This window comes from Sorex fumeus, unplaced genomic scaffold, assembly GCF_029834395.1.
Source record: "Sorex fumeus unplaced genomic scaffold, SorFum_2.1 ptg000037l, whole genome shotgun sequence".
Classification (NCBI taxonomy): Eukaryota; Metazoa; Chordata; class Mammalia; order Eulipotyphla; family Soricidae; genus Sorex; species Sorex fumeus.
This window is the reverse complement of record NW_026606094.1, coordinates 45,176,492-45,197,844: the sequence shown is the minus strand read 5'-3', so window position 1 is coordinate 45,197,844 and position 21,353 is coordinate 45,176,492. Positions and strand designations below refer to the sequence as shown.

The following is a 21,353-nucleotide window of genomic DNA, read 5'->3' as shown; positions in this document are numbered from 1 at the left end:
TAATCATCTTCATTTTACAGCAGACAAAACTAAGAAATTAAGATTAAGTACTTTACTCAAAGTCAGACAGTAGAAGTTCCAGAACTAGAACTCCTTGGCTCTGAAACCTGTATTTATAACCCTTCTTTTGCAGTTAAATCCACTGTGCTATGTGACCACAGAATGAACTCTTAATCCAGTTAACATTCTGGGAAAAAGTTACCTCATTGATGTCAAAGAGAATTGATTAAGTATTTAGAAGAGGCTCCAATAAACCATAACAAGGGGTTAGAAAAAAATACAGAAAAATTAAATATTAACAACACAATTTTCACAGAGCATATTTTGCCAAGATAGGTCATTTATAAATTAAAATGTAAACTTTATAATTCTGTTAGGAAGAGAAATCTCTAGATGGAATATTATGGTATATTTGAGAGGAATTCAAAGAAATATAAAACATTAGCTATTTACTCAGAACGCAGAATGACATAGGATCATTCATAAAACAATTATAAAAAGTAGGAGCTAATTAGTATTTACCATCAAGCATGTATCAATCCCTATATTAAATACTTTAGAGAAGTAAAGATTTATATACTAAATTTTATTAAAAGATACTGTTATAAAATTAATACTTGGGATAATAGTTACTAGTATTATTATATATGACCCAAAAATAAGTATTGATATTAAAACTCAAGATATTCCAGGAATTTCTTCTGTGTTTATTGAATCACACAGCCTCCTTTGAGCTCCTTGAAAGGATTTTTGTCCTCTGGGATGCCCTTTACTAGAGGATCTTCCCCAGATCTTTCTTCAACATAATCTCTTACTTCTTCACAACACTTGGATACCTTCATTGAAAGAAAACAGATGTTATTCATTTGATTTAGTGCAGAGTACTTCAGAAACCAAGAATGCATTTATTAAAATAACAGTCTGTATTCTATCTTTTTTATGTGATTCTGTTTTTTACAAGACACATGTACTTTTTAGGAGAAAAGAAAGTGTTGCTCCCTTCTTTGTCCTCTTGGACATTTCCAGACAAAAGATAAACATCTGGTTACACTCCAGCAAAAGGATTACAACAACCCAGTTGCAGACATTGTACTTATTTATTTATCTATTTATTTTTGTTTGAAGATCACACCCGGCTGTGTCCAGGGTTTACTCCTGGTTCTGCACTCAGAAGTCACTCCTGGTCATGCTCAAGGGGCCATGTGGGATTGGAGATGGAACCCAGATTGGCCTCATGCAAGGTGAGCATCCTACCCTCTGTAATATCTCTTCAGTCTATCCAGGTATTTTTTTAAAGGAGACTGAATTCAGGGCTTATCACAACTGGAAGCACAAGTCAAGAATGTCAGTAGGGTGAACACTGATTAAAGATTTTTCCTCATTCCGAAAATGTGATCTGTACAGGTAGATGGGAATGAATCATTATTAAATTTCTAGCTTATCACCACGCCTGAATTCTCAGAAGTTTACTCATGTAATGTTATTTTAGACTTGTCTACCATGATTGATTGTGACTGTGGTCTCAATGGTGAGATCCAAGGGTCAAAAACCTTTGTTTGATATGTTCCCAAGTGTTCCAGTCAGCTAGAACAAAACTTGTTTAGTGCTCAGTAAATACATGATGCTCAGTAAATACACAAATGATAAATTGAATCATTAATTTTATGTGCTTGCTTCTCATTCATTTATGCCATTATAGTAATGAGTTAGTTAATGAAAAATCCAGCATTTTAGTTTTTTAATGGAATTAACCAGATCTTGTTAATGAACATTTAACACATTTTTAAGAAGAGTGCCAATACTTTTATACATACACAAATAAAATATGTCTACATATATATTTGAACCTAGTCAGGAACAGATTCATTTTTTAATTTGTTAGATTTTCACTTATGTCATTCTTGATAGTAAAATAGAACTTTATTTTTACAGTTCAGTAAGAGTTCATTCTAAAAGTAATCTAGTAATTTATCTATATACATATATACTGAATAAAATATATTGTTTTTGCAAGCACATTTCAAGATACCTTAGACAAGACATAAGCTAATAACACTACAAAATCATTGTAACTTTCTCACTATCATAAATCATAGCAAATTATTTAAAACTGGGGTAAGAGCATATCTAATCAGTCAGATATGATACTTGTGATTCAAGCATATCTCTGAAATTTTTTGTTTTTGATGCTCCTCAAGGTCTGACTTTTCTCTCCTTCAAAATAAACTCTTTTGAGCCATCCCAAACATCAGGGTCACACCAGCTGTGTCCAGGGTTTACTTCAGGTTCTGCACTTAGAAGTCACTACTGGCCATGTTCAGGGGACCATGTGAGATTGGGGATGGAACTTGGTTTGGCCTCATGTAAGGTGGTGAGCACCCTACCTTCTGTACTATTTCTTTAGTACTAGCTAGTTTAGTTTGGTTTGACAATGTTTGGCTAGAATTCAAAGGTGTAAATACGGAACATCAATTGCCTCAAATTATATGTGATTATGTGTTTAAAAATTATTTTTATGAGACTAACTCTAAGTGTATATGGTTTATTACAGGACTGCATAGCCTGGTAGAAAGAGCATATACACTGGATTCAAGACATCCCAGGTTTGAAAATCGGTTTAGGTAAAGGTAAAGGTAAAGGCCCTCCCGTTGTTCGTCGATTTGCTCAAGCGGGCCCAGTAATGTCTCCATTGGAGACTTTGTTGTTACTGTGTTTGGCATATCGAATACGTCTCGGGGAGCTTGCCAGGCTCTGCCGTGCAGGCGAGATACTCTCGGTAGCTTGCCGGGCTCTCTGAGGGGGCGGAGGAATAGAACTCGGGTCGGCCATGTTGGCTGCATGCAAGGCAAACGCCCTACCCTCTGTTTACCAGTTGTATATTATTACTAAGGTGGTTCATTTAAGTTTTAGTTATTTCATCTATGAAATAGGAAGAATAACTCTGGTCATGTTAACTGCCGTTATATAATAAATGTTCACTCAAATGCTAGCTATCTTTTAAACTATTTTTATAAAGATTGTCTTTGAAGTCTACATATTACACTGACTTCTCACTAATACAAATCTGTCAGCTGGATGTAAAGCATTGTCTTTGACAATAGTAAATCCTAACAACAAACTAGGTTGAAGTATAATGTGAATCTGGTTCATAGATATGAATAAAAATGAAAAAGTAGTATCAGTAGAAAGCACTTGCTATGAACTAGGCATTATTTTTAAACCTTGTAAATATTACCTTTTATTTTGTCATTTTATTTTGGGCTGGAGTGATAGCACAGTGACAGCACAGGGGGTAGGGCATTTGCCTTGCACGCGGCTGACCCGGGTTCGATTCCTTCATCTCTCTTGGAGAGCCTGGCAAGCTACTGAGAGTATCCCACCTGCATGGCAGAGCCTGACAAGCTCCTCATGGCATATCTGATATGCCAAGAACAGTAACAAGTCTCACAATGGAGACGTTACTGGTGCCCGCTCCGGCAAATCAATGAATATCGGAAGGATAGTGCTATTTTGTCCTCCCAATTACTTTTTGAATTAGATGTTAGTGTCCTCGTTTTATAGGTGAAGTCACAGATGCACAGATGAATTAAATAATTTAGGTAGGTGTTACACAGTGAGAAGGTTGTGAAGCTAGAATGTGAACCAAGGATGTGGTTCCAGCATCTGTCCATTTACGGATACAGTAATAACATTATGGCAGCCTGTGATCCTGTGTTACAATTATGGTTCAAGATCTGGAAGTTTCATGACACACACACACACACACACACACACACACACACTTTTAGTAGTCTGATGTTAAATTTGTTTGCCACCTCCCAAGAATAGAGATGGAATTAAAATGGTGATGTACAAATGTTTACTTTCCATCGGCCATGATCCACAGTAGCATGCCCTTCTCTCCCAGAAGGGAACATGACATGACAAATGCCATAACCGTGCTGCCAGACCCCATGCCAGGCTGTTTCATTCAGTGCACCCGGAGTGGGGCGGGTGAGAACCCTCCTCACCCCAAGAGACCCAGCCCTAGCAGCCAAATACTTCCAGAACTCAACTGCTGCCTTGCTCATGCCCGCTCTCCACACTCTCGGGCTGAGCCTCACCCACGATTAACCTATTCTTGGACCTCACAGCCGCATTTGTGGTCTCGTGACAATTCACACCTTACACTCCATGAGTACCACACCACATTTGATGGAGTATAAAGTAAGAGGCAACCAATCTTAGAGGGAAATATTTCTTAACACACACATATGTACACACACATACACACACGTATATACATATTTATATGAACTCATTGCTAAACCTTTAACAATTTGTTAGCGATCTCTTATAGAAGGGCTTTATGGCCCCTGGGTGAAATATAACCATCTTCACTCTCTTTTCTCTAAGGAAACTTTTTTTGTAACATTTTCAGTGGTTTTTCATAACAAACTATAGCACTGTAGCACTGTCCTCCTATTGTTCACCGAGTTGTTCCAGCGAGCCCAGTAACATGTCCATGTCCATTGTGAGACTTGTTACTGTGTTTGGCATATCGAATACATAGAGTAGCTTGCCAGACTTTACCGTGAGGGCAAGATACTCTCAGTAGCTTGCTGGGCTCTCTGAGAGGGGCGGAGGAATTGAACCTGGGTCAGCCGGTTGGATGCGTGAAAGGCAAACACCCTACCATTGTGCTACAAACGATATAAAATAAATTATTTTGGTTCTGCTTTGGGGAAGGGCTTGGGATTCAGGATGGAAACGTCCTAAAGATGATGGTGGGAAGGTGTAATGGTGGTAGGATTCGTGTTCGAATATTAAATGTAATCAAATATTGTAAACTACTTTATAAAATTCTATTCCTCTGCCCCTCTCGGAGAGCCCGGCAAGCTACCGAGAGTATCTCGCCCTCCCGGCAGAGCCTGGCAAGCTCCCCGTGATGTATTCGACATGCCAAACACAGTAACAACAAGTCTCATGATGGAGACGTTACTGGGCCCGCTCAAGCAAATTGATGGAACAACGGGAGGACCGTGACCCTGACCGTGACTTTATAAAATAAAAAAAATAAATAAATGTTTACTCCCCCCAAATTATAAGGTAATCTTCTCACAAATAAAGATAACCAAATTTCCTACAAAAATAATAATCCTGAGTATAGAAATAATGAACTCTTTATAGATACTTCAGGTAAAGAATAAAATATAGGGAACAGGGCTGAAGCAACAGCACAGTAGGTAGGGTGTTTGCCTTGCATGCGGCCAACCCGGGTTCAATTCCCAGCACCCCATTCCCAGCACTAATTCCTTAGGACAGAGCCACGAGTAACCCCTGTTCATTGCCAGGTGTGACCTAAAAAGGAAAAAAATAAATAAAAATAAAATAAAATAAAATATAGAGAAGTAAAACATTTCTCTAATGTGTGAGGTAGAGGTAGAGGTAAAGCATTTCTCTCATGTGTGAGGTCCTGGGTTCTATTCTTGGCACCACCAGGGAATTAAAAGGGGTGGGGGAACAGAAAGAAAAGGAAAAGAAAAAATACTCACCTTCACCCCAAAAGTTAATTTTATTTCCTCAGAATAATAAAGTATTTTAACTTTATGCATATGTATTTTAACATGAACTACCTATTGACTTAATTTTATCTTTAAAACAAAACATACTTGGCTATTTTGAAGAGAATGAGGAGGTTTGTCACAACTATAAACATCAAAGAAGATGTAATCCCAATTTTGATAGAAAATAAGAGCTCTGAGCAAAATATGAAAATACATATAAACTCATTTTTTTTTCATTTTGACCTGCTAAAATTTGACCACACGATTGCCTGAACACCATCCAGAGTAATTCCTGAGTGCACATTCAAGAATAAGCCCTAAGCATTGCCAGGTATGGCCCCAAATAAAAACAAAATAAATAAAAGCAGTATATTTTAGTTAAAGCAGAATTAAATCTTTTCCCGTGATCCTGTCTGCTTACCTCATTATGACTTTTGTTTCTCATGCTTCTCTTTCATAAGAACATTTTGCTCAGCTATCAGAGCTATTTTAATTTCTTGGAAAAACTGTAGAACAGGAGCCCAGGCAATACTAGAGTGGGTAGGGCACTTTCCTTGCATGCAGCCAACCTGGGTTCAATCCCGAGCAACCCATATATATGGTTCCCTAGTACCACTAGACGTGATCCTTGATACAGAACCAGGAGTCAGCCCTAAGCACTGCCAGGTATGACCCCTCTCCCTACCTTCCAAAAAAAACCCCCAAAAGATAGAACAAAGCCAGACTGGCACTCTAGGTAACTTGAAAGTAGCTTATACTCTTCCTGCTGCCTTTCATTCCCTGCACCACTCTTTTTAAAAATATATATGACCTTTACAGATTTTGTAGCAGCCAAATAAAATTCTAGAAATAAATTGAAAATATATACATATATATTTTTAAAATATTTAAAATACAAATTTAAAATATAAAACACACTTATCACTTGTGAGGCTGTTTTTTTCTACTAGCTTTCCTAATTTAACAAAGAGATCTATTATATATTTATGCACTTACAAAACCCTAGGTATCCATTTTCAAGCCTGTCAAAGTATTTTGGGAGGAACCAGGGACTACATGTACTTGAACTCATTTTTATTTGCAAAGAAGGAATAGAATGTACTTATTCATTAGACTATGACAGCCCTGGTAAGGATGGGATTTTGGCTAGAAGCATTTGAGCATTATTATTATAGGATTGCACAAATAAAGAGAAGTTACCAATTTAGGAAAGTAAAAACAATATGCCCATAGGCCTTTCTTCACTTATTGCTTAGTTATGTATGGTCAGGGTCTCATTCTTCATCTTCTTCTCCTTCCTTTTCAATATTTTTCAATTCAACTTTATAGAAATGTGGAAAACATCAGTACCTTAGTAGTAGTCTTACAAAAACAGGCTAAGAACAGGGTTTGGTTTATCTCCATTCTGAAAATTCACAGCATTTTCTAGCTTCATACTCTTACATTATCAGTTTAAAACAAAATCCAAAAGCAGCAGTAGTTTACCAGCATTCTTTCCAAAGTAACTTCTTTCTTGAGCTGGTCAACTTCCATCTTCAGCTTGTCTTTTTCTGTCAGGTCCTCAATATTAATCACAGGCATCTTTCAGCTATTGAAAAGGTAGAGGATTATTTCGTATATCTGAATTTCTGGATTTGCTAAAAGTTGATGGTAGTCAATCCTTATCTCATTTATTAACTTACCAATTAAACTTTTTCCCTCCTTTGGTGTTAGTTTTAACTTCATATGATAACCAATTTCTCCTGAAAGCTCTGACTAATTTTAGCACTAGTCTTCGGATTTTAAAGGCTCATAATCTTCACTAATATGATTAAAACAGTCATTTGAATCTAAACAGCTGCCAGTGGGCATGTGCAGAGAGGTCAGTTTAGTCAGTATATAATCTTAAATACCCAAAGTTTTTTGCACAGTGTACAAGTTTGGGCTTTCAACCCTTATATCTAGTTTCAAAGCCTTCTGCTACATGATTTATACAGTTTAAGTTAATTTGATGAGGTCATATTGAGGGCTACACATTAATCCCATGAATCGCTGGAGTATTTAATCTGGTATTAACAGAGAAACATACAAAGGTATCATTGCCAGTTGATTATAAATAATGGATTGAAATATCAATCAATAGAACAAAAATATAGCAAATAATGAACTCTGTTAATTAGAAATAAGATAGCTTGCTTTTTGGAAGTGTTTCTTTAAGCAATGCCTGAAATTTGCTTGTAAAAGTCATAATGAATTGGATACAGAAGACAAACAAAAACAGGGAATAAACAGGGCCACTAAGCTTGATCTACTTATTTACATAATAAAAGAAAATATTCTGCCTTCTGAGCAATCTTCTTAATTAGAATGATAAGCCATAGGCTCTATAAAATTTTCTAAAAAAACCATTTCGTGTAGCCACATGGAACATGCTAGTATCTTGCCTTTTCTGGCCCTCTTTTTATCTTACCTATTTTTTCTGTCTTGTTCACCTTTCTTTTTTTTTCTTTTTGGATCACTGCCAATAGTACATAGGGGTTACTCCTGGATTATGCACTCAGAAATTACTCCTGATGGAGCTCAGAGAACCATATGAGATGCTGAGAATTGAATCTGGGTCAGTCGCGTGCAGGGCAAACGCCCTACCCTCTGGGCTATTGCTCCAGCCTCTCATTCACCTTTTATCTTACATTTTTTTCTGTCTGGGTAGGGTGGGTCTCCTGTGCACAATTCGATCCCTGGGTGGTTGATGGAAGCAGACAGGGCAGGGTAGGGTGGGGCTCCTGATTAGAATCCCTTTGTCACCTGTGGTGGTGGGAGCAAGCAGAGAAGGTCTGTCCCTGGGTCCGCCGAGCCTGGAGTCCAAGGTCTCAGAGAGTTCCGCTTATCTTGTTCTGTGGGTCTTCAGTTGTGCGTGGGTCTCGGCTGGAGCTGCCGCGCGGGTCCGGAAAGCGTCCTGGAGTGTGGCGACGGCTGGGTAGTGGAAGTAGTGTCTATTCAGGTCTCCCAAAGAAGAATAGAAAGAGCTATGCTTGGAATATCACGTTTCACTCAAATGAGAGAACGAATCCGGAGTTCTGACATCCATCGACGATCAAGGATCAGGGACGCTGTCTCATTTGCCAAGGTGTCGAAAATCAGATGGGCTGGTCACGTAATGAGATTTAAAGACGACTGTTGGACTAGAGCTGTTACTGATTGGATTCCACGGGATGTCAAGAGACCGCGTGGCCGCCCACCTACCAGATGGTCAGACTTCTTCGTCAAGATCATGAACGATTGGTTTGAGGCCCTTCATGTTCCCGGAGCGAACAGATGCCATAGGGCTACACTAGCATGCGACAGGGACAAATGGAGACGTTACTGGCGCCCGCTCGAGCAAATCGACGACTAACGGGAAGTTAAGTGATTAAGTGATTATTTTTTCTGTCTGATTTTTAATAAAAGTAATTATTTATTTTGTGAAAGTGTTGGGCTGGAGTGATAGCACAGCTGGTAGGGCGTTTGCCTTGCATGAGGCTGACCTGGGTTCGATACTTCTTTCCCTCTCGGAGATTCCGGCAAGCTACCAAGAGTATCCCCCTTCACGGCAGAGCCTGGCAAGCTCCCCTTGGTGTATTTGATATGCCAAAAACAGTAACAAGTCTCACAATGGAGACATTACTGGTGCCCGCTCGAGCAAATTGATGAACAACAGGAGGACAGTGCTACAGTGCAATGCTATGAAAGTATTCAGGACTCAAATGCATCCAGAGAACAAGTTAACAATGTATATTTTAATATTCTATAATGCTTCTATAGGGCACCTGTCCTAAGGAAAATTGTCTGAAGCAGGGATGCTTAAGGTTTAAAAAAGAGACAAAAATAAGAGAGAAAAACCATGGAGTCAGGAGGATAACAGCCTCATAGACTGAGTGCCCTGACTGACCTGCATGAATGATATTTATTACTTACAACCAGTAATCATCAGAAGTGGGAGAACAACATTCTTTGGTCAAATTCCTAACTATCTTAATCTACCCTGGCTAGACTTTTACAGATCTGAGGGCTTAGTGTATGGGGACAAACATCAGTGTAAAGGGCTTTCTCAAGGAGAAATTGTTCTGGGAGAGGAGCAGAGATAGCGCAGTTACTTCATACTCCTCCAGCCTGGGTTTAAAGATCTCATAAACTACCTATCCTGTCTGCCTTCTTTATCTATCAATCTAGTATCTGACACAATTTGATAAAAATATTCTGCTAACTATGTTTTGACAAACAATATAATTTCTTGATTTACAAAGGATTTTCATTTCTAATACGTTTGAGGAAACATTTTCTTTCTGAATTTTGTAAAATTTTGCTCTTAACTGGGAAAGAGCTTTAGAGTATTTTCAAAAAATGACTATCAGCACAGTAGCACTGTCCTCCCATTGTTCATCGCTTTGCTCCACCGGGCACCAGTAACATCTCCATTGTGGGACTTGTTACTGTTTTTGGCAGAACGAAAACACCACAGGCAGCTTGCCAGGCTCTGCCATGCGGGCAGGATACTCTCAGTAGCTTGCCGGGCTCTCCAAGAGGGAGGGAGGAATCAAATTAGGATCAGTCGGGTGCAAGGCAAATGCCCTACCCGCTGTGCTATCGTTCCAGCCCAGGTGATAAAATAACAACTTATAGATATTATAAATATGAAGTATGTCCATGTACAATGTATACGGGCAGGAATGATAGCATAGCGAGTAGGGTGTTTGCCTTGCATGCTGCCGACCTGCATCTGATTTTTCCACCACTCTTGGAGATCCCAGCAAGCTACAGAGAATATTCCGCCCAAACAGCAAAGCCTGGCAAGCTCCCCTTGGTGTATTCAATATGCCAAAAACAGTAACAACAAGTCTCACAATGGAGACTTCACTGGTGCTCACTCGTGCAATTCTATGAACAATGGGAGGACAGTGCTACAATGCTATAATGTATACAACACATGCATATATCACTTGATCACTTGATATCACATTACTCAACGATTTGCTCGAGTAGGCTCCAGTAACATCTGCATTCATCCTTGTCATGTGCCAATGTAGCCCAATGGCGTCTGCTTGCTCTAGGAAGCCTCACGAACAGCCTCAATCCGATCATTCAGGGTCTTGACAAAGAAGTCTGACCATCTCTAGGTGGGTGGCCACACGATCTTTTGACATCCCTTGGAACCCAGTTGGTAATGGCTCTAATTCAGCGATCATCTCCAAATCTCATTCTGTGTCTAGCCCATCTGATTTTTTACGCCTTGGCAAATGAGACAGCATCCCTGATTCTTGACCATTGATAGAGGTTGGAACTCTGGATTCTTTCTCTCATTTGAGTGAAGCATGATACTCCAAGCATAGCTCTTTCGATTTCTCTTTGGGATACCTGAATAGCATTCTCATCCTGTTTTGGTAGGGCCCAGGTCTCTGAGGCGTATGTTAATGCAGGAAGAATAGTGGAATCGAAGAGATGTGCCCAGAGCTGAAGTTTCTTCGTCCTTTTAGCTATTTCTTTAACGCTCTTGAAGGTGTTCCAAGCCACTCTCTTTCTCCTACACATGTGCCGCTTGGCTAATATTTACTGTTATTAGAACAATGTCATCAGCAAAGCGGAAGTGGTGTAGTTGCCGACTGTCTATCTACACTCCCATTCCTTCCCATTACAGTCATTGCATGACATTCTCAAGGGTGGCACTGAAGAGTTTCGGTGAAATGGTATCACCCTGACGAACTCCTCTCTTGACATGGATGATCACTTCCTTGTAGAACGGTGAGATCCTAGTAGTGAATCCCTAATACAGCTCTTGGAGGATCCTGATGTATTGAGTTTGAATGCTCTGTTTGGCTAGGCCTTCGATGACTGCTTCCATCTCAACAGAATCAAAGGCCTTCTTTAAATTAATGAACGTTAGACAGAGCGGCATCTTGTATTCCTGAGAAACCTCAATGAGCTTGTGTGGATATGGTCGATTGTGCTGAATCCTTTTCGGAACCCAGCTTGCTTGCATGGTTGTCCTTCTACCATCCTATTCAGGATGACTCGAGTGAACAGCTTGTAGACAACAGACAACAGGCAGATGGGGTAATAGTTGCCAATGTCGTGGATGTCTCCCTTTTTGTACAGTAGTACAGTCCTGCTGGTTTTCCATTGTATACTGTTTCTTATCTTTAGAATCATTAGACAACAGAAGGTCATATCTCCTAGTGTAGCTATTGTTTGGTATCTTACAGTACAGTCTATTTAATTCTCACCTTCCTTCTCATTCCTTCAGACTATGTACAAAACTTCACAAAGGCACCTATTTCTACAAACCATTTTCCTTGTTGACAAAGTCCTTTGCATTTACTTTTCTGTCTTGAAAAACTTACTCCACTTGATAATTGCTCTTACATCTCATAGTATATAAGAATAATTTTAGGAACTTGTTATAATTTGATCCTAACTGAAGATGTTTTTTGATTTTGTAAAACACTTAAGATTTAACTTCTCTCCTTCAGAGAAGACTTACTAAATTATTGTCAAAGAAATGATCACTCATTGCCTCTTTCTGGCTATGTGTATCTTTGACCAATCTATTTAATTTATCTGGGTCTCAGTTTACTAGAAACCAGAAAAAATAATAATATTTCCTAAATAGTACATTTATCAGGAGGAATAAAGGTTACGTCCAGAGTGCATCATGAAACAAGTACTTGGTTCAATTTAACTAGTGTTATTGTAGTCAGGTTGACTTTCAGATTGAACTTTCAGGTTATGCCAAGGTGACATTTTAAGTTCTTTTAAAGAATAGTTTTCATTCTTTAAGAGTATATTTTTATTTTTTCAAAGATGGGCTGGAGTGTTAGTACAGTGTTAGGGTGTTTGCCTTGCATGCGGCGGGCCCGGCCGAGCTGGGTTCAATTCTTCTGCCCCTCTTGGAGAGCCCAGCCAGCTACCGAGAGTACCTCGCCTGCACAGCAAAGTCTGGTAAGCTACCCATGACATATTTGATATGCAAAACACAGCAACAAGTATCACAATGGAAACGTTACTGGGCCCTCTTGAGCAAATTGATGAACAACGGGAGTCCAGTGACAGTGAACTAGATCATATTATTGTCCTTATTACCAACCATCCCTATCTGCACTTCATTATAATTTAAGGGAGAACTGAAGACTCAGACCAAAAACTAAGGTAGCAGTTATAGCTAACCCAGAGAAGAAACCGACACCTCTAAAGCAGAGATGGTTGCCATTCCGCATTAGCATCAGGTAGTAAGGTCCAAAAAAAGCACAGTAGATTAAGAAATTTGTTATTCCAAATCAGAGTAGTGTTTCTTAATGGGGACAATACTGCCCCCTATGGGACCTTTAAAACTATGTCAGATTGTTGGTTTTATTCTTCACTTTTTGGAAACGATTGAATAACCAAGACATACACAGTCAGAACGTTGTTCATGATTGAGCTTTTGTCATACAATGGTCCAACACCCATCCCTTCACCAGTGTACATTTCCCACCACCAATGTACTCAGTTTCTCTCCCACCTCTCCCCAACCCCACCAGCCTGCCTCTATGCTCTGTGACACTTTTCTTCTTCTTCTTCTTCTTCTTCTTCTTCTTCTTCTTCTTCTTCTTCTTCTTCTTCTTCTTCTTCTTCTTCTTCTTCTTCTTCTTCTCTCTTTCTCTCTGTGTCTCTGTACTGTCTCTGTTTCTGTCTCTGTCTCTGTATCAGGATTGAACCCATATTGGCTGAATGCAAGGCAAATGCCCCACACTCTGTAATATCTCTTTGTCCCTCTACCATAGTCTCCTAATTCTGTCATCTGTACTTGGACACTTGAGTTTTTGCTGCCAGGAGTAATTACTGAGTGCAGAGTCAGTAGTAACCCCTGAACATCTCCATGTGTGACCTAATAAGGTCTCCTATTCCCAGAAAAATACTGGACCAGTCGACATTACCCAGCATTGGATGAGGATCCCTTTCTCCATGCCGTGCCATTTCTGGTTGTTCTGGTTTTATGGTGTGTGACAGTCTCACTTGTGATTTGCTTTTCACTGATTTTAGTGACATGTCCATTGTTTCACAGACCCTTAGGCCATCTGTGGGTCTTCTTTGAGAAAATGCAAACACACTTTGCATCTGAGAAGGCAGCCATGTGCCTGGAATGCTGTGAGCATATCCCATCTGGGAGGATTGAACCCTAGTGCTGAGATAAGGCTCTGCCTGTGGGACCCCCTAGAATGATCCCCACAATTGCATGGTTGCAATACTTGGCTGGTAGTTACACAGAAACCAAAACCAATACTAATACTGTGGGATGGGAGAGAGAGTACAATGGGGAGACCACTCTCCTTGCACATGACTGGTTCAGGTTTGATCTACAGTGTCGCTTATGGTGCCCTGAACACTGCCAGGATTGAGCCCTGAGTACAGAGCAAGGATTAAGCCCTGAGCATCGCTGGTCTGACCCCAAACCAAACTAAAAATTTTCATGTCTTATTTTTAGCCCTGGGCTGGAGCGATAGCACAGTGGGTAGGGCTCTTGCCTTGCTCGCAACCAACCTGGGCCAATCTGGGTTCAATTCCTCCATCCTTCTCAGAGAGCCTGGTAAGCTACCGAGAGTATCGCGTCCCCACGGCAAAGCCTGGCAAACTACCCATGACGTATTCTATATGCCAAAAAGAGTAACAAGTCTCACAATGGAGATGTTACTGGTGCCCGCTCAAGTAAATAGATGAACAATGGGAGGACAGTGCTACAGTGCTATTCTTAGCCCTTAGATACAATATTTATGTGTATCAAATTAAAATCCATCCTTGTCAAGGGGAGTGCTAACCTTTTCTCCTTAAGTCTCACAATGGAGACATTACTGGGACTGGTCGAGAAAATCGATGAACAATGGGAGGACAGTGACAGTGATCTAAATAAAACGGTGTAAAGAATCAAATGGTATGAAGATAGGCATGGAACTCTCTGCTTTCACAGAACTTAGATAGCAGTGACAGGAACAGACAGACAAAAAAAAAACCCAAACATATTAATTTCACATAATGCATGCAAAAATGTAGTAAAGATTGCATTAGGTAGTATAAAGAGATGAGAGTCTGGGATATGGAGAGATAGCATATGGGCTGATTATAAGTAATGCCACTGGGATCAAAACCCAAGTTCAAGTAAGATACAATGAAAACTAAATCAGTACTTCAAAATGAGTGAAGGGTTATGGAGAAGGAATAGCTCATGGAAAGGCTATTCTCAGAGGTGGGAATAAATTATACCAGAAGAGAAAAGAGCATAAGTTGAGGATAATGAGATCAAGAGAGATAAGGTCATTAAAAGAAATAGTGGTTGGATCAAATAGAGCCTTATAAACCGTTATGAGAAACTAAATGAGTTACAGGAGAATTTTAATTTTACTTTGAGTGCTATATCATACCTTGGCCTAATACATTAAAACTCGCCATGTGGGGTCAGAGCTATACTACTACAGCAAACAGAGTTCTTGCCTTTCATTCTACTAACCAGGGTTTGAGCCAAGGCACCAAATGTAGTGGTCTGAGCAACACCAGGAGTGATCCCTGGGTACAGAGTCAGGAGTAAGTCTTGAGCATGGTCTGGTGTTACTCCAAGACAAACAAATACCATCAAGTGGAAGTTGATTGAGTAACAAAAGTGAAGTCACCGGTTTAAAACCTATAGTGTGTGTTTCCTAAGAAAAATAAAAAAGGGGGACTGGAGAAATAGTACAGAAAGTAAGAAATAGTACAGAAAGTAACCTTGAGTGCAGACAACTATGGTTCAAATCCCCAGCACGACTTATGGTCCCTTGAGCACAGACCCAGGAGTAATACCTGAGCATCACCATGTGTTGCCCCCAAACAAAAACAAGGGGAAAAAGAAGAAAAAAAGTAATTTTGGAATATACATACAATGAAATACTACTTAGCTATGAGCAAAGACATGCAGTTCACTTTACCCTGAATAGATTTACTAAGTGAAGTGAATTAGAAGGAAAAAAACAATCACTGAATGATCTAACTCAATCCAGCATATAAAGAAACAAAGTAAGAGATGAAACAGTTCCCAATGAAAACAGGCTTTGAGATAGCACCAACAGTCATCTTTGATGACAAAGGTAGAGAGAGAAAGGGATCTTTGGATCCAGTGGGGTATTACTAGCATTGATGGTATGGATGATAAAGAAGCATTGCAAATATAAAGCAATAATATGGAAAGTTTTTATATTGCACTAGCAAATTAATGATGGAAATGATGATGATAGAAATCAAACTGGATAGATTTGCACTGCATTGTTCATTTTGGACATAAAGAAATATAGATAGATATAAATGTGATATTAAGGTAGAACTGATGGATGTATTTATGACTTAACTGGATCAAAGAGAGATGCAAGATATCAAAAAAGATTCCAATGCTTTTTATTTTAAAATCTAGATAGAAGTATATTTTACTGAAAGGTTTGTGGTATATGATCAAGGCTTCAGTTTAGGACATATACTTTTAGAGCTATTTATTAGATACCCAAGTGGAGATGTCGCAATAGATAAATAGTTCAAAATTTAGAGGTGAAATCAAGGTTATATGAAAATATGTGTATGTATGTACATTGTATGTGTGTGTACTTTAAAATAATGTGAGAGGAGGATATAGTTGGAGAGAAAAGATCTTAGGATTGAGATTGAATCACCCCAATCTTAAAATGTAAAGCAGAAGAGATTGAGAAGGCTAGTCATATAAATAGGCTAGTCATAAAACTAGTAGAATATGGTATCAGAAAAACTAATAGAAAAAATTCTTAAGAGTGGAGAAATGTTTCAATTTTTTAGATACCATGAGAAATTAGAGAAAACACAGATGGAAAAATGAGAATTTTAGTGATCATAGGAACTGTTGCTTTGAATGTCTTATGGACTGGAAAGCCCTATCAGATTTGCCCTGGACAGTGAACACTTATTGTTCTGCTACTTTCCCAACAGAGAAGTTTAGTTTCAGTGGAATGTGGAAAAGGTGAGAGATGAGGAAATAAAGGTAGACAATAAAAATAAAGTTTTGATAAATTTTTCTGTAAATGAGAGTAGTAAAATGGTACTCTGATAGGAAAACAATATAGAATCAAATGTAAACTTAAGTTTGGGATGGAAAAAAAATAAGAGAAAGCAAAGATACAAAGGTCCAAATAGAAACTATTAAAACTTGGGGGCAGTTGTGTTTCAGCACATGAAGGGGAAAGAATTGATTCAATGGAATGAAGAGCATGAAGCACTAGAAAAGAAGATAAGGAGATCGTGTCCAGTGTAGTAGCACCAGCGCTGGCCTCTTTTAGATCAGTGTATCACTTCCATTGCAGTAATATGGGAGATTTGGGTTATATTTCCCTCTCAGAATCATTGCATGAAGTCCAGGCAAATAAACTATACTCTCTTACCACCTTGTAGATGCTCATAGCTTTCGCCTGCTCTGTGCTCATAGATCACTCCGGCAATGCTCAGGGGACCACATGTGCTACACAGAATCAAACTAGCACCTGCTGCATGCAAAACAAGAACATTACCTCAAGGGTCAGAGAGACAGTACAAGAGGCTAAGGTTCTTGCCTAGTGTGTGACTACTGCCATAAATTCCGGGCTAAAATCCTGGGGCCCTGAACACTGTCAATTGTGGGCCCTGAGAAAACACTGGGTGTGGGCTCCCCCTAAAACAAGCAAACAAAAATAAATACATACTTCTTCAATATGTATGTGTTTTCTATTTAACTTAACTTTTCCTTCTACATGTCATAAGATAAAAAACAAAAACAGTGAGGGTACTAAGAAATATATGTCTCATTCAGCATGCAGACACTGTCATTTGCTTTCCCAGTGGCATTTAATATATAAAGCTTTTTATATAAATCTAGAATAAAAGATATTTTGAGGATCTTAAAACTGTAGCAAAAAGAGTTTCAGAAACTAAGTAGTTTAGTATGAAAGTTTGACTGTAGGATAAAAATGATACTACTTTTATAAGAAAGGCTGTGTTTATACTTGAAAGGTCAAGGTCTTTTACTTTCTGCTAAATATAAACTGGAAAATAAGGCTTTAGTAATTAACTCTCAATCCTTTAATCTGATTATCAACTTTAGCAGATGCTTCTTTTAGAGCATTATAGAAATGTATTTAAACTGTACCTATTTGCTCTCAATTATAAACTTTATGTTTGAGTGAAAAAGAATACTGATATAAAGCTGTGCAAGTAGCAACACAGAATCATGGAAACATGTTACATTTAATAAACCTAACTATAATTTTCACTGATGGGGACAGAAGATGTACCAGCATAGTGAGAGGGACCAGGTCATCAGGGTTCAGACAGCCTGGCTAGCTGAGAAACTTCAGGCGAATCACATATTATTCTAATACTAGCTTTCTTATTTTGGGAATGAGAAAAATAAAATAACCTTCTTTAGTGGTGTGTGTGTGTGTGTGTGTATGCACGTGTGTGCATGTGCATGTGTGTGTGTGTGTGTGTGTGTGTGTGTAAGATTTAATGAGAATTAGTGAATGAATGCAAACCACAATGTAAATCCTCAATAAAAACTACAGCCCATTATAATAGTCACTGCTATCAAGATTTACAACGAATACACAGAAATTTATATTTATTTACATTTTTCCCCTTCACGTTAAATCTACCACTCTCTAGTGTCTTTCTCGCACATATAATTCATCACCCTCATAATTCTGGGTAAGTATTGAAGCAGAATTGTGTCAGGAAGGTCTTACATACAACACTCCATAATTTGTCTCAAATTTGTAGTTTCTCTATTTAGCTAAATATGTAGTGACTTGTGACCAAAGAGAAATTACAGGGATTAAGACATGGTTGACGCTATTTCATTCCCTGGCACCACTTGTGGTTCCCCCTAGCACCATCAGTAGTGATCCCTGAACACAGAGCCAAGAGTAAGCACTGAGTACAGTAAAGTACAGTGAAGTATGGACAAAAAAGTAAAGTACAGTAAAATAAAGTAAAATGTGGACAAAAAAAAAAAACTCAAAAAAGAAACAAAAAAAATGTAGTAACCTGAGCAAGAAAAAGGATGATGCAATTTCTAAGTAGACATGACATTGGAAGGAACATACATTTAGGGAAAAGAGGAAGGGTTTTTCGACCGAGGTCACCAGTTGCCCCCCACGAGTGGCTCTCCGGCACGGCCACGGCCCCAGAAGCACAAGGACTTAATACAGAAATCCAGCAGCTTGGAGCAGAAAAGCGAATGGACTATGCATTAATCCACGCCATCTTGCCTGCCCGGAGGGGAAAGGGTGTTGCTCCCTTCCGCCTTCTCCTCTCTGGAAAGAAAGATGGCGGCTGCATGGGAGCCTGGTGGAGAGCAGGTCTAAGCCGGGGGTGGGGGCGCGATGGGTACCTCATGGGACGGGGGGGGGGGGGCGCTCCGGCCCGTCCTTCACGCCCGACCGAGGTCACCAGTTGCCCCCCATGAGCGGCTCTCCGGCACGGCCACGGCCCCAGAAGCACAGAGACCAATCTCTTAATTATCTGACTCTCAGTAGAAATACTTGCAGGGTTAATAAATAAAATATCAGAAATCCAAAACCACGCGGCTGCTATCACGGCTGCGCGACATCATTTAACTCTTAAACCTAGCTGTAGAAAGTAGATCATTTCACAATGCTTTTTCAGCATGGCTGAGTTTCAGGGGGGGTGGTAAAGTCTAAATAATAATGGTGCAACTTTTATCAAAACAATGAAGCTAGTCAAAGTAGACAGAATGTTAACTAGAATTCATCTACCCCACAGACATTGGGGGGGGTTGGGGGGTGGGGGTTTATTGGGGTTCTTCGTGGTGAAAAATAAGTATTGGTAAAGGGAATTGTGATTGATATTTGCATGACTGAGACCTAAACTTGAAAGCTTTGTAATTTTTCCCACAGCGATTCAATAAATAAATAAATTAATTTTAAAAAAAAAAGAGGAAGGGTTTTTTTGTTTGTTTGTTTTTGGTTAGTTTTGTTGAGATTTTGTTGAGATTCTGTACTCTGGAGAAAGACAATGTCTGGCTCACATTAAAGCTTCTAGTAGACCATTCAGAATCAGGAGCTGATGAAGGAGTTCCTGGACTGTGGGGACATAGAAAATAAAAATTTTTGATAAGTTTATATGTTCAGTGCCACTCTCCAGAACATCATGCAATGACTGGAATGGGAAGGAATGGGAGTGTAGCTAGATGGTTGGCAATTACACCTCCGCTTCGCTGATGAAATCATTCTAATAACATCAAACATTAGACAAGCTGCACAAATGCTGGCCGACTTTGACCATGAATGTGGAAAGTTCGGACTACAGCTGAATCTCAAGAAGACAATGTTTATGAGAAACGGTCTCGTCCCTGATGTTCCATTTGCAGAAAGAACATCTCTGAATGCAACAGTTATGTGTACCTAGGTCGAGAACTCAACATGACAAATGAACTGGCACCTGAGTTGCGCAGGAGGAAGAGAATGGCTTGGGACGCCTTCAAGAGCGTCGAAGAAATAGCTAAGAGGATGAAGAAACTTCGGCTCTGGGCACATCTCTTGGATTCCACTGTTCCTCCTTCATTAACAAATGCCTCAGAGACCTGGGCCCTATGAAAACAGGATGAGAATGCTATTTGGGTCTCCCAAAGAGGAATCTAAAGAGCTATGCTTTGGAGTATGAAGCTAAGCTTCACTCAAGAGAGAGAAAGAATCCAGAATTCCGACTTCTGTTGAAGATCGAGAATCAGGGATGCTTTCTTTTTTGCCAAGGGGTTGAAAATCAGATGGGCTGGACACGTAATGAGATTTGGAGATGACCGCTGGACTAGAGCTGTTACTGACTGGATTCCACAGGACATCAAAAGATCATGTGGCCGTCCACCTACGAGCTGGTCAGACTTTTTCATCAAGACCCTGAATGATTGGTCTGAGGCTCTTTGTGTTCCTGGAATGAGCAGACGCCATTGGGCTACACTAGCATGCGACAGGGATGAATGGAGATGTGACTGGCATCTGCTAGAGCAAATTGATGAGTAATGGGGTATCAAGTGATCAAGTGAAGTTTATATGAACTGACTTTAATTTCAAATATAGACTCTGCTTTAATTTTTATTTATTTAATCCTTTCTTGTACCCTAGAATATAAATTTTGAACATTGCGCTAGAGTATATATATTACAATCTTTAAAAAAATTTAATTAGGGTTCATTTGTTTATTATGTTATGACATCCCTAATTCATTCATCTATATTTGTATTACAAATGCCTAATACAAAGGTGGATACGTTTTAGCTACTATATTATCTATTTTAAACTTTATTTCATAAAAAATAATCTTGGGGGTTGTGTCCTACACAGCTCAGGCGGCTGTGATCAACTCTCATGATATTCTGTCAACAGAGCTTGATTTTTCAGTGCTTGGGACCAATATTCAGTGCTTTTCTTAACAGATGAGTTGAACCCCTAGTTAATGTCAGTTGGTCTCATTTCCAGCTATATTTTGATGACATGTTAACAAATAGGTAACAAGTCTCATATTTTAATCGAGGAATTATTAATGAAACTCATTAAATAACTATATTATAGAATCTGTATCCCACAAAGTACTGGAATCAATGAATTCTTCTCATTCCTTGATGACTTAGACAAAACACCTATATCTAAGGAGTCTGAAAGAGAGCAAGACCATATGCCTTAGGGTTTCCTTAAATCTCTAATCATTTACCAGGCGATGGAGCTCTCAGAGGATAGACTATCATGCTCCAGATTCCAGAATTCTAAGGTGTTCCAATTCAACATC

At 39.2% G+C, this 21,353-nt stretch overlaps 1 protein-coding gene and 1 pseudogene across 1 annotated transcript; both read right to left on the bottom strand.

Annotated features, from left to right (window-relative positions):
* Positions 1–707: 707 nt before the first annotated feature.
* GNGT1 (G protein subunit gamma transducin 1) lies at positions 708–7,127 on the bottom strand. Its single transcript, XM_056118524.1, has 2 exons — positions 7,032–7,127; positions 708–836 (listed from the first exon to the last, which is right to left on the bottom strand). The coding sequence occupies exons 1-2, from the start codon at positions 7,125–7,127 to the stop codon at positions 708–710; spliced, it is 225 nt and encodes a 74-aa protein (XP_055974499.1).
* Positions 7,128–14,294: 7,167 nt separating this feature from the next.
* Positions 14,295–14,372, bottom strand: LOC130027905 (uncharacterized; annotated as a pseudogene).
* Between the last annotated feature and the right edge of the window lie 6,981 nt (positions 14,373–21,353).